The following is a 21336-nucleotide window of genomic DNA, read 5'->3' on the forward strand; positions in this document are numbered from 1 at the left end:
TCTTTTTAAACAGAAATACTTTTCTTTCAACTTGTGTTGCAATAGTCTCTAGAGAGTCTGATCAATGACTGACCTTAAGTAGTATACATGTGTATCTAGAAACTTCCAAATACTTTTCTTTCTGATTAAATGCTACTTGGCTTACTCATAATTTCATAATTCACTTCTCATGGGTCTTGTTGAAGATGTATGTCATAGAAGAAGATCTGGAGGGGAAAACATTGCAATTGTTTTCTGTATACAGAGAGTAGCCTGGAAGAAGAAATAAACATGAGCACAATAATCTATGATGCTAACATTGCTGAAGAAGTAAAACCAAATTTTGCAGTTTAATTGAAGGAAACAACTTCTTTAGCCTTTCCCTTTCTAATAAAAAGAGCAATAGCAATATGTTTGCAGTAAGGGAGCACGCTGAAATGCAATATCTTGATTTATGTAGTGCTTAATGATAGAAATCTCCACATCTGAAAGAGAGAGCTGAGCAACAATGGAAATTTATGTCTTCCTGCAAACTTGTTAAGCAAGATGCTGGCATGTTGTTAAAAGTGCAGGAGTGGGGGAGGACTCTTGTATTTCTGTTCAGTTGGGTAAGCATGTAAAGTTACTGCTGTCATGAGTCTCATGTGAGATTTTTGGAACTTATATTTATTCTTTTTTTATGCTGGTATTTTCTTAGTATGTTTATTTTGATTCTTTTTTCTTAGAAAATTGTTCCTAAGTGGTGTGAGGAAAAACCCAGTACTTTTCTACCCATGAAAGAGCTTGGTTTTGTAATGTTGCATATAGAAAACAAGTCTGGTGTATCTGCAAATATGGTGGAAATAGTAACTATCCTAGATAGTTAATAGTTATTTATTCTTGAGATACCAGCTTCTTTCACTAGTGGCTGACAAATCTGCTATTTACCTGGTACTTGCTGACTGAATACAGAACTGTTTGTAGACCACAGGTCTTATGATGACTGAGCTCAGTATGGCTGTAGTTTCTCAGTGTCTGGATTGGTTTGTCTTTCATGAATGGACAAGTAGTAATGTTATTTTGACATCCACTAGCACACAGTCTCTGTTCTTTTCTCTGTAAGGCATTATTTATACCCTCTCCTTGGTGTAGTTCAGCTTTAGATACACCAGGGCAAATGAACTTGCACAGGACAGCCTTAAACTCCCTCATCAGGTATAGCCTAACTTGATGTAATTCAAAAGAGGGAATTGTTTCCCCAATACAGAAGGTATTATATTTGAATATAAATTAATATGCAAATAGATACTGCCTTGAAGCACTGCAATGAGCATGATTTCTTTTACAACTAAATGTACTTGAATTAAATCACTGATCTGAGATGAATTACTCAGATTTGCACTTGTTGCAAGGTCAGAATGACATTCTCTTTTGCTTATGTTTGTGACCTTACTGTTCTGTTGTGGCAATTATTGTCAGCTTATAAATTCAGCATTTTATGACTTATGGGTGAATCAAATGGAAGGAATAAAACCAGAGGCTGTTGTTGAAATATAAATAACTTTGAGGATTAGCAAAAGTGATGAAACTGTTTGGGTGCAAGAAGAAATAAATTAGTGTACAAATGTGTAAAGTATTTCAAAGTACTGTATGGATGCCACCTTTCAAGATAACCTATGAACCTTTGAACAAAGGAGAACGAGGCTATGGAGCAGCCTACACCTCTGAGACCATTGAAAAAAAATTGGTTTTTCCTAGAACTTGCTTTCTGTTCTTTGAACACATTCCAATTCATCAGCACTGAAGGGAAAATGTGACTGTCGGAATGACACGTTGGGAGGATTTCCCTGAAGAAACTGCAGCCTCTCAGAGACTTTATGAGTATCTTATAGCAGCATTCACTGATGGAAAAGCCAGAAGAATTCTTTAGTAATCTCATTCTCTAGAGCAAAAGACCTGAATTAGGAGTTGGATTTGGAGCAGAATACCTAAATCAGAAGATCTGACCAAGCTCCAAGAATACAATATGAGGGAGCCCATTCAGCTTTGCTAAAATGAAGAAAATATCAGATTAATGAACTGTGAGTCTAGACCAATTACATGAGAAAGAAAACACTTTTCTGGATTTGCAGGAAAATGGGACATTATGATATATGTAGCACTGGCCATACTTGATGTGTTCATAAAACAGACTTACATAACAGGACATCATATAACTCAGGAGCAGGCCCTGTTCTTTGATTAACTAAGTGGAACAGGAGCTTCTCTTTGTTTTCAGGCCCTTAAATAGATGAAGGAATGCTTGCAGGTCCTGAGACTGAGTGTTCACAAGGGGAGATCTATTTTTAACAGGAATCTTGAGGACAGCATGTATGAAGAGAGGAAATTGTTTCTAGGATAGAAGAAATATTAAGATCCGAGAGCCTACATCACACTGTGGCACTTTGATCTTCAATAAGTACAGTGAGATATTGTGAGATACTTGGAGAGAAAATAGGTGGGAAAACCAAAACTGAACAAAACAGTCAAAATGTTATTAATGTTTGGGGGGAGGGAGGGGAAGCTACATGCCACATCTGCTAGAGAATTGCAGAGCAGTTCAGCCTGACACCAGTTTCTGGCAAGATTACTAAGCTAATTTTCCTAGAAGCTACCTGCAAGCACACAAAGGATGAAAACCTAATTTGGAATAGCCCATGTAAATTTGCTCCAGGCTAATTATGCTTGGCCAAATTCATTGCCCTCTGCAGTGACACTGGCTCTGTGGATAGCGTGTGCAGGAGATGTTTATTTTCACTTCTACAAAGGCTTTGATACAATCTCCTGCAGTCTCCCTATTTACCAACCTTTGAGGTATGGGTTGGGTGGGTGGGAAGTTGGCTTGACTTGCTGGTTGAAAGGGCTGTACTCAGTGGCACAAAGTTCAACAGGCAGCTTGTGACTAAGTGATGCCCCTCAGGGGTTGATGCTGATGCCAGTATTGTTTAATGCATGTGCTGATGGCCTGGGTGATGAAACTGAGTGTGGTCCCAGCAAGTTTGCAAATTACCAAACTGGGACAGCCAGTGATGAGCAGCAATTTGAGGGTCCTCAACAGGTTGGAAAAATGGGATCATAATGATGAATCTTATGAAATTTGACAAAAGAAAACACAAAGTCATCTAGGATGGATAATTCCTGTGCAAGATGTGCAACAGGGTGTGTTCCAACAGAAAGGAAGAGAGCAGCTGTAGAAAAGATGTTTAACTGTTTGACTTAGAGTCAGCAATGTGTCCTTGTTTTGGAAAGCTAAGTGATCAGACTTAGCAGGAATGCAGTCAACTGGCTGAGGGAATGCTTTCCTACCCTGTAGTCAGTTTTGAGACTATATCTGGAATACTGCATTTAAGTTTGGGCTTCACTTGACAGAAGGCCTCGAAGGTGGTAAAAGTGCTGAAAAATATGGGAGAACATGGTTTATTGAACCCTAAGGGGAGAGATGAAGGAAGAACTGTGGTTGTCTTTAATTACCAGACTAGGAGTTTATAGGTAAGACTCATCTTGGAGATGCACAGAAATAGCATGAGAAACAACAGGCACATGATAGAATACAGAAAATTGCAACTTAGGGAGTAGGACATTAAAACACTGGAACTGATTGCCACCAGTGAAGCTGTTGAATGTCCTTTCTTTGAGACATTCAAAACTGAACTGAAGTAGTTCTTAAATAACCTTCTCTCACAGACCTTGCTTTGAGTTGGAGGAGCGGGGAAGCTAAATTATCTCTACATGTTCCTTCCAATTATCCAATGGTTCTTTTTTTCCAAGCGTTTTTGATGAGAAGGTCCACATGTTCCATGTTTTCTGTGGGAGCATAGACCCAATGGAACATTGTTGCCAGTTCAACTCCATGCAAGGTGCTGGATTGGAAATTACTTTTTATCCATATTTTACTGGTTTTACATTGCATTCAGAAGGAGGCTTAAAAAAGACCAAATGTGAATGATCAAAGGTTTGAATGACTAGGATTTATAAAAATGTTGTCTTTCTGTCTCACCTGCCAAAGAAGTCAGGAGGTAAGTTACTATGTGCCACTTGCATGTCTCGCTAGCTGTCACCTGTGGAGCTCTGTAGGATGCCAGTGCTGCAGTTTGAGGAAGAATGACTGACCCTTAACGGAGGGCTTAAGAGGCATTCCAAGCCTGGAGATGAAAGGATGAGGAACAAATCCTCTGTATTATTGAAGCGTGTGAAAGGCATGAAAGAGCTAGAGGTAAATCAATAGTTTGTATTTACAGCATGGGAGAGAAAGAAAAGATAGACTGGGATTTATTTTTCCAGGTTATTTGAGAAAGATTTTTTTTTTTTTTCCTCCCCCTTTAGGGAGAACAGAAATCAACTTTATATAGAATTTTATGTCTTTGGCACCCCTGAAAGGTGTACCTGAAAGAAACTCTTTGCTATGTTGTCTCCCAAATAAATGATGAAGTAATTAAATGTTTTGTTGGGGATGAAGCTTGCAAGTCACAATAAAGTGGCACAGACAGAAACAAAAATACTGAGGTTTAGTGCTTAGAGATGAAGATTAATGCACATTTGAAATATGAGTGAAGCAAATATTTATCAATTTTAACCAACATTTCTCAGTGGGAGAAGAGGTTAAGAGGATATGGCCTACCCATTTTTTTGCTATTTCTTCAGCCTTCTTAATTTAACTTATTTTTCTAGAACTTCCTAACAATACTCATAAAAAAACTATATGGTTCATTCACTGTTCTAGGAAGTCCCTTCTACAGGCCTAGCTAGGTGCTTGGTAGCACTTGCCACTGGCCTACATTAACATTGTGTGGTGATGTGGTGCATTATTCTCTAATATAATGATTGATTAATTTCAAAGGCTCTTTTTAAGAACAGGACATTTCAGGGCATTTAAGATCAAATACTTGTATAGAGGTGCAAAAATGTGGCATTAAAGCATAATTTTAAATGGGTAAAAAAAGATAATATCCTTCTCTGCAATGATATTATGGATATTATTTGTAATATTCATAGAAACTTATTGCTTTTCTGCCTGAAGTCACCTTAAGCTTTCAAAATGAAGTGTAGGGAAATCACTGCTGTCATTAGATAGATTTGATCAGCCCACAGACCTTTCATTATCCTCACTTGTGTGACACATGCTATTGCTTTGTGCAGCTGAAGGCCACGGGCTCAGGGCCTCTTAGGTGATGATGTATTTCAGCTAAGATTGTAATGGCTGAATTTCTCAGAATACAATAGTGATGGAAAAAAACTTTTAGAGAGTGGCTGAATATTAACTCACAAAACTTACTGGTAGCCTCTGCCAGAGGCAAGAAGTGTTGCATAAGCTAAACTGCCTCATGCAACACACGTCTGATGCTGATGTGTTCATCATGGCAGTGGGAATTTCTTGGACTCTCAGTACTGTTGATCGAGATTGTGGTACTGTGTGCCTGTATCACCCTGCTCTTCTGGATAAGGTCCAGGTGCTCCTTTGCCACTGAATCTCGTGGCAGGAGCTGTGCTATGTGTAACTGTAAGATAGAGACACTCTAGGCTGGTGTGAAAATTGTCATGCTAATGTGCTCTCTAGTGAAATGATAAGAAGGGACTGTGGTGGATGGCTTTGGAGGCTAAACTTCACCTTTTGCCATGAAGGAAGGTATCCAGGCATGGGAGATTACATGTCTCCCTTGAGTGATATTACATTTGTAATGTAATACAATGGGATAGCAGAGGATGCTGGGAAAGAACTGATACTAAAGACAAAGCAAACTGGCTGAGGGGAATGAAGTCCCAGGTCAAGGTGAGCAAGTTATTCAGAGCCACTCTGCTTTTTCTCTCCCCTGCTGACTTTCTTCAGATACAGTTGTTCTTGAATGATCACAATCAGTATATCAAAATAAACGCTTTAGAGAGTAAGGTAAAAGGAGTTGCTGGCAAGACTGTAAATCCTCTCATGGAACAAATGATAACTGAGCTCAAGAGCCCTTTTGTCCTGGGAGTGTGGGAAGGATATAAATTCTCTGGAAGTATCTGTCAGTCGGAATTGCTCTGCATTCATCATGCCAGCCCTCTGCATCATTCATGAATGTCATAAGACGCTAAAGAATTGGCACTTCATGGTGAGAATGATTAAACAACCATTACACTTGTCTTTTGCTCTGGCATGGTACTTTTAACAGATTGCCTCTACAAAGTTCACTTATGTCCATCTCTCCTAGAGTTGGATGTCCTTTGGTGGTGGCAAGAAGAAGTAATAGCAAGAAAAGCTGCATAGCATTTGCAGACTAGTTTCTCTGCCCTATTACTAGCTGGGGATACTTTTTGTTTTTACATTCCCACTTTGTGACCTTGGGAAAGGTTAGAGAGCCTTGGGAATGGTGAGCTTCCATAAAGACATTTCTGCTCATCATCTTCCAGTACTTGTGAGGGATAATGTCATACTTGAGGCAAGATCATACAGCTCAGAACTCTGAATTTTTTTTCCTTGATAGACCAAAATGGGCCCCGTTTATTCATAGAATACTAGGCTATGTCTACAATAACAACCAGCATGAGAGTTGGTTTTAGAATGAAATTTAGTACCAGGGACCTGAGATCTATACTGCAGGAATTTTTTCTTTTGAAGTGTTACTTTGGGCTAGCTGTAGTCTGTTTCTATAGACTAGTACCTTCCTAAAAGCTGGATTGCATCTTCCAGTTTAGTTTTAAACTAAACTGGAAGATTTTAAGAAGACAAGCTTGTTTGCTTTGAGACTGCACTGATGAGAACCAAAACATGGCTAGTGGTGATAGATCAAGAAGTTTATTTCAAAAGAATGCTGTTAAAATGCTAATAGGCATCAAAAAGTTAGATACCTGGAAACTTGCTTCTTTTTCCAAGCTCTGCTGCTACTTTAGAATATTAGATTTGGTTAAACTCTTGCTTCCTGAGGCTCTAATGGATACCCAGTAGCTGATACTTCTGGCACAACAGTTTTTAGCTGTCAAGACTGAAAATTTGGGTTTGGTCTCTTGCAGTGAGGACAGTGAAGACAGTAAATTTAAACTGTATTCTCTGGTTTGATATCTATGATTAAGGAAATGTGAGCAGGTAAGTGAGGAAAAGTAAAGGATTGCCTGCAGTTAAAACAAGTGAAACCTTGTAGCTCAGACTGGTCCGGCAAGGTGTTATGCTACTTAACCTGAAGTGACTAAAGCTGAGAGAACAGAAGTTGTCTTTGTAATTTTGTTTTGTTTTTCTCTAGTTTTGGTGTGGGACTTTTTTTGGTTTTATTGGGGTGTTTTTTGGGGGGGGGGGTTTGTTTTGTTTTTTTGGGGGGAGAGGAAATTTTTTTGATTGGTTGGTTTTCATTGTTTCGGGTTTTTGTTTGCTTGGACTTTTTGTTTTGTTTTCGTCTTTTCATGAGGGTTAATTTGTTTTAATGGAATAAATAAAAGATAGCTAAGGATAAACACTAGAAAGAGATTCTCTAGAGCAGTATTGACTGGGCTGAGATCAGTATAATAGCATTTTGGCCTTCATCCATCCTGAGGGCTGTCTAGGCCAATTTGGTACCATTCAGATTCTGTAGAACTGTACTGAACTAACATTCCTGTTCTTCCTCCAAGTCCCAAGTGAGCTATGAATCCTGCTGTGCTTCTCCTTCCTAAAAGCAGACTGTATTCAGCTGCTCTGACATGCTGTCTTATGGGCTTCTCGAAGGACATCCTCTCTGTGTGCTCTTTTATCAGGGAATACCAAGAAATAAGAAATTGCATCCTGATACTGCCATACTGCCTCCTCTTTGGAAGCATAATATAACTAAGAAATGGTTCCATCCACCTTTACTGAATTTTGTCACAGTTTCATGTAATGAAGTAATAGAGTCTCTTCATAGGTAGTGGATAACTTGACCCTGGTAAAAATTTCCTACTGTTCTGCAAGGGTCACAACCTCCCAGGCACTTTTACCTAGAACATTTCATATTTCAGTTGTGTTTGTAGTTTCTTTTGTCTCTTTTTCTGGTGCATAGTGGTTTTAAGTCTTTTGTTTTCTATTTTGTTACCAGTAGCGTAGGGAGGTTGGATTTTGGTATTTTTTTGCAAAATGTTTTCCATGCTCTGTAATGTACAAAAAAAAAAAAAAAAAAAAAAAAAAAAAGAAAAGAGGAAAATTAAAAAGACCTGGAGGAATTGTTCTTGTGGACTTTTTCTAGATTGATAACTGTCATCTAGCTCCATAAAGCTGTGAGGGCTGAAATTGATGGGACAACTGGTCTCTTTACTGAAAGAAATTATTTAAGGATTGAGGGTGGTATAAGTCTGCAAGCAAAGTTGGCACTGAGAGGATAGATATAGGGACAGATTACTGTGCCTTACAGAATGACAACTGGGGAGCATGTAATCTATTTAGCAAGAGCAAGTATGGAAAAGATGATTCTTCACACAAAAAGGTGATCCTTTTCCACTCAGACTGAAAGTGACACCAGGAGATCTTTAGTCCAAACCCCTGCTTGGAGCAAGGTCAGTGTGAGGTCAGATCAGGTTGGTTGGGGTTTTATGTAGTCATATCTTGAAAACTTCCACACACAGACTAGAATCTCCTTGGGCAACCTGTTTACCTGTTTGTCCTTGTGAGAAGAAAGCTCTTTCCTTGCTGCAGAGTCAGGTTCTCTCACTTTGAAGTATGGCAGTTGCATCCTGTTCTTCAGGTGTGCACACTGAGAAGAGTCACCTTTGGCTTTTCCATAACCTCCTTGCAGGTGCTGTGAGACTGTCCTTAGGTCCCTTCGAAGCTGTGTCATCTCCAAGCTGATAAAGCCCCAATCTGCTGGCATTTCCTCACAAGGCAGGCACTTCATCCACCCAACTGCCTTTGTGGCACTTCACTGAGCACGCTCCAGATCCAAAATCAGATGTGTTATTCTAGATGCAGTTTAACAACCACTGTGTAAAGGGGAATAATCACTTCATCTACTAACAGCCCCAAGTCCTGTTAATAGAGTGCAAGATGCTGTAGGCTGCCTGTGCTGGTAGGGCACACAGCTGGCTAATGTTTAATGTGCTACATCAATGGCAGATTTGTGTGAGTCATTGCAAAGGGTTTGTGAGACATTATGGTGAGTGCAAAACTTTTAAATGTATTCAAAGAGAGACTGGATAAGTACTTGAAAAATAGATCTCTTTGGGATTACTCTATAAACAAACCACATGAGGCTGAGTTAATTGATGAAAAGACTCATGGTCTGAGTGCATACTTAAAGGAAATAGGCTTGTTCTACTCTTAGTTTTCCCTGGATGTACACTTAGGATCAATGCTGAAAACATGACAGTGATCCTTGTCTGATCAAATCATGTTGTCACAATGGAAATTAACATATTACTGAAATATTTTCAGTGTTGCAATCTTTTATGTTTAAGCTGGTGTGCCTATGGTCATCTTGCATCTGTTTCAGTCAAGAGCTAATCCCTAAATTCCTTCTGAGATGATAAACATCCCTAACATTCCCCATGGCAAATTCATATTTGGAAAAATCCTCAATCTTCCTGGTATCCCAGATTTAGAGAAATCCATATTTCAAGCATTAATTATATTGGACCTTGTAGTAGTTCTAGGAACACTCCCTTGCTCTCCTTCTTTTCCTCTTCCAATCTTTTTAATGCAGTGTAACTAATAAGAAGTAACGTACTGTCTGATCCAATTGTTGGCTGATGCACACATACTGGGAGGAAAGTGACTTGTATTAATTTGCTGTCATTAAAAATGACAAACACAGAAAGCAGGCGTGATCTGAATTGCTGCTTCTGTTTTCTGTTAGTCTTGCAGCTTTTATAGCTCCTCCTCCTTTTTGTATAGAAGAAGCTCCTTCATATTTTGAAGTGAGAAAGGAATTTCAGTTTCTATCAAACAATGCTTGCTTTTTGAGTGAATATGGCGTTCAATTTCAGTCTCAGAGGGTTTGTCAAGGGAAGAGTGAGCATCCTGAAAGGAAGAAGAGCTAGTTAATGAGAACTCTAAGCACAGAAGCTTGCTTTTCTTTTCCTTTTTTTTTTTTTTCCACTTTTTTTGAGGATTACACTGGAAGCCCTGCATTTCCCAGGGATTTAAGTTTTCTTTATTCTAGGCAATTTAAAGCTCTTGATAAATAAAAGGATGTTTCAGCAGTCTGAAACTGTTAGGTCTGTCTTTCTTTCTCCCAGGAAGGATCCTGTGGTGGAATGGTCAAATGAGCCAGATGATGATGGTGATTAGATCCTCTGTAACCTTTTTAACCCCCATCTCCTTTTATTTAATCAAGCACGTGTTTGTATCAATAGACCTTTTAAACTCGGGGTGTGGTGATCTCTAGGCAATATAGATGTTTCAGCATACCTAGAATTGACCTAATTGAAGTGATTTTCAAGTAAGGAAGAATCAGCTAAATCATCCATGCTCTTTGGAAGTGTATTGCAAAGCCAGCTGAAAACTTTACCTATTTTCATCATTATTGTTGTTAATGCATATGGACACCGTTTCCTTTCTTTGACTGTCCTCAAAATATTCTTTTGTCATTCTTTCACTCTTTTTACTCCTAAGAAATTAAATTAATGGAAATTTGGAGCTGTGCAGCATGTGTGTAGTCTATTTGATATGGCCAGAATGAGTTAAGTATTAAAAACAATTGTCAGAAGCTTCATTTTTACTCAGCCAATGTGCATCCTTTTGGCAGCATACAGGTTTCAACTGATGTTTTATTGTTTTCATTGTGATGTCATAAACTTTTGGAGTGTAATAAATGGACAGATGTAATTTGAAAGTTGAAGTTCTCTTTTCTAGTTTGTGTGGTATGTGTTGTTTGCTCCCCCTTAGAGCTGGTGGTCACAGCATGGATTGTTTTTTGTCAAGTGTAGCAAGCTTAAATAAATAAATAAGATGCTGAACCATCTGGCCAAGTAAAGACCTGAGGAGCTACCCTATACTTGTTTCTCTGACTGGAAACAGAGTGGTCAAATATGGAGTCTACCTTATGCTGCAAACATATGACTGAGAACCTTAATTTTGGGGACACTTATCAAATAAGTCTGATCAGATTTCTGGCAAAACTTTCAATCTATGTTATTGGAATTTTCTATTAGAAATTGGTCTTAGCAGCTCTTCCTTGTTGCTTTGTTAGTCTCCACTTGGAAGGGTGGGATAGCTCTCTATATGCCATGTTTTTTGGAACTGCTTTTTTATTACGTGACCAAATTCTGATGTTTCCTGCAGCAGAAAATTTTGTCTCCTTACTTAGTTTCTGCAGATGTATGCCTGATTTCTTCTTGCTTGCTTTCATGCCAGTATTCTAACCTCCATTCCTTTTACATGACTTTTCTGGTGATGGAAATAGTAAATAAACTGCCTAGTCCAGGTACAGTAAGATAAGGGTCACTGTTACTTTTTCTTTATGTAAACTTGGAAAAAGTCCTACTTTTTCTTTTTGAGATTTTGCAGGATTTTTTTAATTTCTGTATAAACTATCAAGTCTCCATTATTTAGTTATCAGAGGCCTGATGAATAAGGGGCTGCTAATTACAGGTGTTACCAAGCTTTCCTTCCTGATGTGAAATGGCTCTTGATTTGCTCATGTAACCTGTGGTCATGCACAATGTGTTACTGATTTCATTCTTTGACAACATTACTTCTTGAAAATTACCTAAATTTCAATTTCCTGCCAAGAAAGAAGAGCAAAATGCAATCATCCCTAATTTTCCAGTAGCTGAACTGATAGCTTTTTGTTAAATAGCAGAAAGTTATGATTACTAATAAACTTGTTAGGACCTTTACACCAGCATATGAAATAGCCTAAGAGGTTAAGAGTTTAAAGCTGAATGAGGAGACTGAGTCTGTAAAATTATTCTTTCTCAAACAGAAATAGTGTATGTTCACAGTTCCAGAATACCAGAATGCGCTTTTTTGGTAATTCAGAATTGTGACTGAAATCTCCTATGTAACCCTGATTTAGGACACATTTGTCTGAATTTACTGAGGGCATGTTCTGTTGGATGTGCACAGGCCTGGAAGGCAAGAAGGAAACATGATTCATTTTCACTCTGTCATTGAGTCAGCTGTTAACAAATAATTTCATTCCTCTGTGGCTGAGTTTTTGATGTCTGTTTTGGTAATGTGTTCTGAGATGTGTAGAGGAAGCCTCTTTGGCAAGGGAGAAGTATATAAACTATTTCTACTAATGTGTAGCATTTATTGGAATTAAGGTCACAGAGAGCTTTATTGAAACTTCAGTTTTGTAGGCAGGTGTAGAAATTGCTGTTACATGATCCTACCTGTTCCTGTATCTATCTACTTTTACTCTGTACTGGGTTGTGTGGTACTTGTTGCTGATTGGTATAATGCAAAAAAAAAAAAAAAATCTTCAGTTGTAGTTTCACCCAGTAATTGCCTGTACTTTCTACATATGTTTTAACCTTGTTGCAGTAACAGAAGCTGGTTATTTTTGCTTACTATGCTGCCATCATTGTAGTAGTGCTCAAAAAAATGAGGTGCAGGAAGTGACTGAAACGTGAAGGTGTGTTGTTCCTGGTCTGCCTGTAGATTTGGACAGGAGAGGAATTTTAGATATACTTTTCCAGAAGCTCAGGGGCCGATTTTATAACTGCTGAGTTATAAAATCTTGCTTCTAACTCAGACTGTTGAGTGCAAGTCAGAATGTGAACTCGAAGTGCTTTCACTTCTCAGCTTGCTCGTCTGCAACAATAATTCCTCACTTGCATTGCTGCCTTCCTCAGCTCAGATGGCCCTCATGAATGTGGGAGGACAGTCTTCAGCATGGGAGAGGTTTGGTGTTGTCCTTAAAAACAAGGGCAAGGAACAAATTCCCAGGCTCAGTGGTGACAAGACAAATGGTGCTGGAAATATATGGACAAGATATCAAAAAATCTCATGAAGTCTTGAGAAAAGTATAGTCTCCTACTATGTGTGAATAGTCTCTAGCTAGAGGCAAGTTCAACCTCAAGGAGAAATGCTAAAAATTTCCTTTGAATCTCCTTATAAGATGGAATCCCATGCTTTTGAAACAGGAGTGGCTCTGAACGGCAGTGTTCTATCCAGCCTTGTCTGGGGTATTAGCACTACTGAAGTAATTAATTCTTGATAAACTGTCTTGATAATTTTTCATAAGCTCTTCACTTATCTTTGTCTTAAATGCTGCTTGTATTTATTGAGGAAATAATGATGTATTACATCAGGCCTGGCCAGCAGGACCAGGGCCATTAAATTCACCTCTGTAACTAATGAAAGTATGTGCTTCCTTAAGTTGTTCCTCTTGGAAGTCACAGTATTATCACCAGACTTGGCAAATAAGTAACTAATACATTTTTCTTTGCCTTGTATCTTGCAGCTGGTGCCACGTATATATTTGGGAAGAGTGGAGGTCTCATCCTGTACACCTGGCCAGCTAATGACAGACCGAGCACGAGGACAGACCGTCTTGCCGTGGGATTCAGCACGACAGTGAAGGATGGCATTCTTGTCCGGATCGACAGTGCCCCTGGGCTTGGTGACTTTCTGCAGCTGCACATAGTGAGTACAGACAGGCCCATGTCTCTCCCAGACATGGGTTTCTCTTAACTGGATATGTGTTTGAAGAAAACTGTTATTCTAAAATACCACGTTTCAAGTTCTGTGCTTTCTGTTCCTTCAGTTCTCACCAGACTAAACTGCCTGTTTAGCTCTTTAGGGTTTTGTTGAGCTGCTGAATGGGATGCACAGAGAATTAAATCTTGATGCCAAAAGTAATTGGGGAGGGAGGAAACAAACAAAACAAAACTCAAAAGCCTCATGTGATTCAATAGTAGGATTTTTTCAAAAAGTGAATAAACATTTTGCATCAGTTTTAATCTACTGATTCATATGCACAGTCCTGAATACAGCTGAATTTATGGTGAAACATTGCTATTCTTGGAAGGCAAAGAATAAAAGGGAATGATAGGTTGTTGGTTTTTTCCTCACAAAGAAAGTTAAGTGAGAACAGAACAGATCCTCGAGCTGATATAGCTGATGCTTGCTTTACCAGGGTAGTTCAGAAGAATAAGAATTTGATGTTAGCTCAAGATGGATTTACAAGAAAAAAACAGACTTTTGTGAGAACTTGAGAGAAGGGAGTTTTAGGATTATTCAATTACTTGAGAAAATGAGAATACCAGGACTGGAAACACTTGGAGTTTGTTACTTTCTGAGATGCTCTGGGAGAAGAGGCTGTTTGCTGTGGTTTTGTCTGGCAAATAGCCAAGAGATTTACTAGAGGTAGAGCCTGGTCATGTTACTTGATGTTCAGATTATTTACAGTGTATTATGTATTAATTCATAGTGGAAGGGAAATTGGGCCGCTTGCAAATTTTTAATGAGCTGGGTATATGTTGATGTTTCATGGAACCTTGAAGATGTAAGTAAACAGGAAGGAATTCCAGGGACCAAAACAGACCTAGTGTGAGTGATGAAGGGCCTTAATTTGCTGCTGCAGTTTGCCATATTCAGAATCAAGTTGAAGCACAGGGTACATTGCAGGGTGGTTCTGAAACAACCAGGAGCAATGTTCTAGTACTCAATGTCAGCATTTTAAGTGGTTTTTGTTTTGAATCCTGTTGTAAAATTCAGATTTATTGGAATGGGATAGATATGGCTTTAGCCATTAGACTGTCACCCATTCTGGTTTTTCTCTGTTGTGATATATCCAAATATTTAGTTTGTTTTGTGCTGGAATGAAAATTATATCAAATCCTGGCATTTTTTAAATATAAAACCAGGTTTTTCTTCCTTTCATAAAAAACAAGCAAAAGAACCCCAGAAGACTGAAAAAGTGAACAGTGCTAAGCCTGGTTGGAGCTGTGTGACTCAGATTGAGTGAATGTGACTTGACATGTCTGAGCAAGGCAATGTATATTCTTCAGGTGTTATATTATAACGTGTAAAATGCTCTCAGTTAACTGGAAAACAGTATTCTTGCCTGTGAGGAGAGGTGCAGAGAGATGAATTTGTTAAGGCTATAGAAAAAGTCGAAGATGGGATCATGTTGCTCTTGGATGCCTTATGGGATGTTACAGAGAAAATGAAGGTCAGGCTCTTCTTTGTAGTAATCAGTAGAAGGAAGAGGGGAAATGGACAAATATACCAATGAAAGAAGTTTTAGTTCTGCATTAAGATAAGTGGCACAATGACTCTTTTCAGCATTCATGATGAAGGCACATTTTTTTCCTCTATATTTTGGACTCAGACATTGACCTTTCTCTCCCCTTAATTGAACATTTTAATAACTGTTTAATAATTTTTTACTTTTTTTTACTTTTATTGAAATTTAATAAATTTTGCTGAATAGACTAAAACAAATTGACCCTGAGACATAAGCTTTCATTAAAAAAAAAAAAAAAAAGAAAATTATTGCTTTCTCTTCCCAGCCAGTTTTGGGGAAAAAAAAGTCAATTTTTCAGCTTCTTTCCCATTTTTTTTTAAACTACTCTTGCATGATGCTAGTCTCAGATTATTTCAGATATTTAAATAAAATCTACTAATTGTGATTGATATTATTGCTACAAGTTCCATTGAATGCTTCCTGTGTAGTGAGGCTAATTTTATCCCTGAAGCTGCTTACTAGCAGTAAATACAGAACTAGTTCAGCTTTAATTTCTCTTGTTCTTTTGTGGTCAGAATGGATTAGGAGGATTTGCCAGTCATTCATGAGGAGCAAAGGCATGCTGCTGTGCTCTTCTGGGTATGGTATTACTCTTCATCAGATATATATATAAAACTGACTGTACCTGACTGTTCAAATAAAGAATGTGGTCTGAGACTCATGCTGTGAAATGCAATAGGAAAGTTGAAGAGGAACTTTTAAAGTGTTATTGACTTCTTGAATGTCTGTAAGACTTATTTATCTCTGGTTTATGGTTCAAAGAAGTAGAAGTGAGCTTGTATCAGAATTATTTTGGAAAAAATGAAATCTGAGGTTAAAGATGCCTCTTGAAATGACACTTACAATGTAAGACCACTTAGGATCTCTTAGCAAATTGCATGCAAACTTTTTATGAGACCAAGATCTTTTGTAACTGTTTGAAAACTACCACATGCTTGTGCTGTCATAATCAAAGACTTTGTTCATCTTCTTTTCTTCAAAACCTTCCATTAGGCCATTTTCAGTTGTCCAGAAAAACAAGGCAGCATAGGTAAAATTGTAACAGAAGTGTGGGATAAATAGATTTTTAAATCAGAGCTATAAAAATATAATAAAATAAACTTTGAAAACCCAACTACTTAGACCATAAATATTATAAGAGAAAGAGAAAAAACACTCATTTTAATGTAGTTTATTTTACATATATTCAGTATGTTGACTTTTTCAGGTGCAATTATATTTAATGATAATAGTAATAATAAAAGTGACAGGGGTTTTCCTGGGTTGATAAAAAATCCTGGGGATACCTCTTTTCCTGGAGCCTCTTTAGATATTCCATTCACAGACTCTTTTGGATGCTATTTACTGCATGCTGACCCCCTCACACTTCCCTGGATGTTCTGTTGGTGATAACAGGTGGCAAAAGCCACCTGATGATCATTGTTCTCTAACATGCATCACTAAACTAAAATCTAATCCAAAAGTAACAGTAATGGCTATGGTTAATCAAGGTCTGATGATATTTTAAAGATTGTAAAAGTTGCTCAGACTCTTCTAAGGAGACCTTTTTGCAGTTAGCCTGCTTTTTGAATATCATGTATGTTCTAGAGTGTCCATTGTGATCTCTTTCTATTTGTAAGATTTGAAGTCAAAGAAGATATTTTATTTTGAAGTTATATATTTACCTGTTTAATTTACAGTTGTTCTGTTAGAATTCATTTTTTAATTATGAGTCTTTCAGATATTGTGGAAATTTATTGACTAAGATGTCGGTTTTATATGATAAAAAATTACAGCCTCTGAAACTATTTTCTCTCCTGACTTGCAGTGAAGTATGAGGTGGTAGCCCTGCAAAAATGGATGGCATACCATCCAGATCAATGCTCCATATGAAGCATGAGGTGTTTGTGTGAACAGGCTGTAATACATGGAATTAGAGTGCTTCTAGAGAATCAGATCCCTCCTTGTGATATTTTTTTGTTTTTCTGACAATTCATTCAAAGCACAAGTCCAAACCCATAGCAGGAAATTGTTTTCCACATGGATACTTAAAAACCTGCATGTCTTGAGTTGTACAGGGTTCAATATTTCTGTATATTCATTCACTTTACACCACTGCACCTAATTTTTTGTGCTTTACCACCTACCAAACATAGAGATGAAATGGGGAGAGAAACAGCTGCAAGTGATGATGCATGTCATTCTTGTTGTAATTGTGGAGACAGAAATCATTCATGTGTGCTGCTGGTTTAGTCTGCATTCTTTCATTTTCTTCTGTGTGGTAAACTGCCATCAACCCTCTGGATCTTCAGAATAGGATTGTGAGACTGTTCTAGTTTCTGAATTCCCCACAAGAAGGAATTTAGTTTTGGGCAAAAATGTTAGTAATTTTGGGATGAGTTTTGCTTAAGTAGGTCCAGGCTAGCATCATTTAGCACCAGATTGCCACTGAAGACTACATAATCTGATGTAGCCCATTCTGATTATTAAGCAATAAGTTTAGGAAGAAGTAAGTTTTCCTTGAGTTAGAGATTGAATTGCTAAATGAGAATAAGTATAAATGAATGAAAATGAATGTGTATATTCAGCCATTTATTTATTTATCAGTTATGTTATGATTGGCCCAAGTCTGCTGATTTTACAGTTGTAAAACCAGTTCTGGCTCCTCTCTATGAAGTCTGCCTTCCAAACTGCAGTGGCAAATCATCTGAGCAGATACAGGGAAGCAGATGATTCAGAATCAGGAGAAGCATAGACACAGAGTTGCCCTTATCATAACCAGAGGGCATATGATGAACTGAACAGCTTAAGGGCCACTCTGACATAACAAATGGAGGCATAACACAATTGGAGTTTGTGTTTCACTTTTCCAAAACCCAGATCTCTTTGATGCAAAATATTTCAGCCTTTGCTAGACTAAATACAGACTGAACATTAACAGAGTTACATTTTTGTAGTCTAGAAAGAGGAAAGAACAGGGCTTCCTTAAGACTAACCTGCATTATTTTTCAAGCAGTATATCAGCCTGTAGATGTCAGGCCGTAAACCATTAAAAAAAGTGAGTGATTTGCTTCAATATCCTATTTGTATTTTGCTTTATTTTTAGCTGCCTTTACTGATGTTACAGTTTTCTCTTAGGGTGATTCACCATGTTAGACCACATTTTTTATTCTTGTATGGAACCCTAAGTTTGTTCAAGTTTAATTTTTCTGTATATAAATAATTTTATTTACTATATCTTGACCGTGTTTACATTGATGTCTTTTTAGAACACTGCTTTTTACTTTTGACTTTCCAGGATTTCAAGCAGTGTAGAGTAAATTTTTTAGTTTGATACAGTTCTTGGAGAATACAGAAGTGGTTAAACAGTTATCAGTTCTAAAGTGTTTAAGACCCATCATACCTCATTTCCTTCATAAAACAGCAAAGAGCTGTGTACATTTCTCCTAATTGAATTTTTAGAAATTACGAGCTCCTACAGATTGGTACAGAACACATATTCAATCAAAGATGTTTTATAGTGAAGCAACCAGTAGGATCAGCAAAAGGTGAAATGTGACAAAGGTTTATTTGTTGAAGCAAGAAATTATTTACAAAATGGCTAAGTGCAGGAGACAACATCTTGTATAACACATTTAGCTGAGGAAATGAACAACTAGTGAAAAAGAGTGACTAGACTGCTTGCTGGTAAGGGGAGAGAATTAGGAAGAGATTTCAAGCAAAAATGTCTATTGTCTAGATCCTTTGAAGGTCTAAAAGAACAAACTGTCTACAGACAATTTTTTACCAATACAAATCTAGCAACTATCCTGAGGGAGTGCTCTGCAGGTCTCCTGGGATTATTAACATATAAAAACTGTCTGAATGTAGCTTTCTGCTAGAAGTAAGTTCTCTGACAGAGACTTCTGAATGTACTGTCTTTAATAGGTACCACCTGGGAATTAACATGTCTAACCTCCTAGGCAAGATGGAAAATGAGCTGAGTGAGGGGTTGGTAGAACTGTTCTGATTAGTGTATGGATATTCACTGGAATCTCTCCTTCATGTCTTTTATAAACATCTGTTACTGTGATTTGTCAATTCTTGAAGTTCAGATTAATTAATTAATGGATACCTTTAACTTAACTTAGGTTGCACTCTATTTAAGGTAATTGGGATTGGCAAGAAAATCCTCACTTAAGATGTGACCATATATGTACATATACTGCAGTACTTAAAAAGTGTCCTAGCTCTCTTTTCTACAGTGGAGTAGTTTTCTGCTTAGCTGTGTAGACCAGGTAGAATGCTGGCACCACAATTGGGGTGGCAGTACTGCTCCCTAGAAGCAATGAACAAACTGGGAGTCTGCAGCAAGCACTGAGCTATTGCGTGACAAATAGGTTCTGAGTGTCTTACAGAGCACATCACAAGTGTTGACATCCTTTCTGTAATTATGTTATTAAATGCAAGTTTTAAGTCACATCTTCCTTTTTCCTTAGGATGATAGTCATCTTCTGCAATGGCTGTCATCTTAATGGCACTCCATTCTTTATGTTGGTCACAAGAATTGGAGACAGTAACATCACCCTAAAATCTAATTTGTAAGTTCAAAGACAAACCTTAATGAATTAGGAAGTCAGTGAATATGCCCTGGAATTTGGAAGGAAGCACAACTGGAACAGCTAGTCCAAATTGACCATAGTGACATGCCATACCATTCCATACCATAAGATAATGTGCCTGGCAAAAAATGCAGGGAAAAGAAGGGTAAGAGGGGATGCTAATGCTGATGGTTTATGGCCTATGTTTTTCCAAGTAAGCTATGTGTGTTGAGGCCCTGCTTCCTAGGAGGAAGTGGCTCAACATCTTCCTGTAGATGGGAGGCAGTATGGTTTTGTTTCACTTATTAAACTGTCTTTATCTTCATCCACAAGACCCCTTACTTTTGCTTCTCTGATTTTCTCTGCATCCTCACTGGGGCAGAGTAAGTGAATGTGCAGCTTGGGGGGTGCTTAGTTGCGAGGCAGTGTCAAGCTGTCATGCATAGTCTTGAACTAGAAAATCCTCTGTTCCTGACCATGTACTTTGAAAATGGTGAATGTATTGTAGGCTACCCAATGCAGATCATCTGCACAAAAAAATTGGACTATAATATAGCTGCTTCCCCTTTATGTCAGATTTATAAAATAAAAAATCCCCATAGCAAATATATATAATTTCAGCATTGTTATTTTGCCTGGGAGAGGCTACATCTAAAATGAGTCTCAAATGTGAGATATGCTCATCACTGGCTCTTTTGCCAGCTGGTGTAAAACTGCCTAAGAGCCTGACTGTTTTTTTCTTTTTAATGGAAGCATTCTATTTAGATACACAATGATCTTGTCCCAAAATGCTCTGTGTTTTTCTGTCCTTTCCTAAACTCTTTTGGTCTCTGAAGTCCCATGTGTTTGTGCATGCTGCATTTATCATTCCCTGGAGCACACAAGAATTAGTAAGGGAAAACTAATTTGAAGACAGGAAACGGACTTTCAGTTTTCACGCCAGCTTTAAAACATATTATCAGTTCCTCTTTTCTTATTTTTAGAAGGCGATTAATAATCCATTTTTAATGTATTTCACCTGGTGCATAGGACTTGTCCGTTTATTGTTATCTCCTAGCTGTGGAGCAGCAGTCTCTGGTAGGAGGCCGTGGGTTGAGACCAACCCAGTGAGCAGAGGGAGTTTTTCCGGCGGTTGGCGGCTGGCAGCGTTTGGAGCGCGCCCATCCCGTTATCCCAGTGTCCTTTGGTGCTCTGCCCGGTGTGGGAGCGGGGAACGGCGCGTCCATGGCTAAGGATGATGGATTGTAGATCCCGGCTCCATTCAGCGCAGAGCTCAGCCTGGATACAGGGATTCATCAACGCGTCACTCAGTGACAGCAGATCCTAGTGGCTTTGCAGTTGTCATTGAACATTGGGAAGCTGGTCAGAGTCATGGAAGAAAGAGTTGGTAGGGCAATGCTGGCATGAACAGTAACATTGCTAATTAGATCATAAGTTAGCCTGATTAGATTCACCAATCTGAAAATAATTTGGGGAGTTTGGCTCTCAAATCTTTTGAATTGAGCTGGACAACAGAGTGAAAATTTTGAATCGAAGGAGATGAAGGACACTCAGTGGGAAGCTACATTTTGGTAACTTTCTGAAACCTGTCTTAAAGATGAAGGCAACTAAATACTGTAACTTAAAAGAGAGCTTTGCTAAGTCACAGAAGCATCTACTAAGATCATAATGGT

The 21336-nt window shown here is 38.2% G+C and overlaps 1 protein-coding gene across 3 annotated transcripts in view; it reads left to right on the forward strand.

Moving 5' to 3' along the window:
• Positions 1–21336, forward strand: part of NRXN3 (neurexin 3) — a 686791-nt gene that overhangs the window by 429977 nt on the left and 235478 nt on the right. For all 3 annotated transcript variants that reach the window (XM_079309900.1, XM_079309899.1, XM_079309901.1), the window contains one exon: positions 13317–13498. In XM_079309900.1, coding sequence (XP_079166026.1) covers positions 13317–13498 — 182 coding nt within the window. The remainder of the gene's footprint in view (positions 1–13316; positions 13499–21336) is intronic.

Source organism: Erithacus rubecula (assembly GCF_903797595.1).
Source record: "Erithacus rubecula genome assembly, chromosome: 6".
NCBI lineage: Eukaryota > Metazoa > Chordata > Aves > Passeriformes > Muscicapidae > Erithacus > Erithacus rubecula.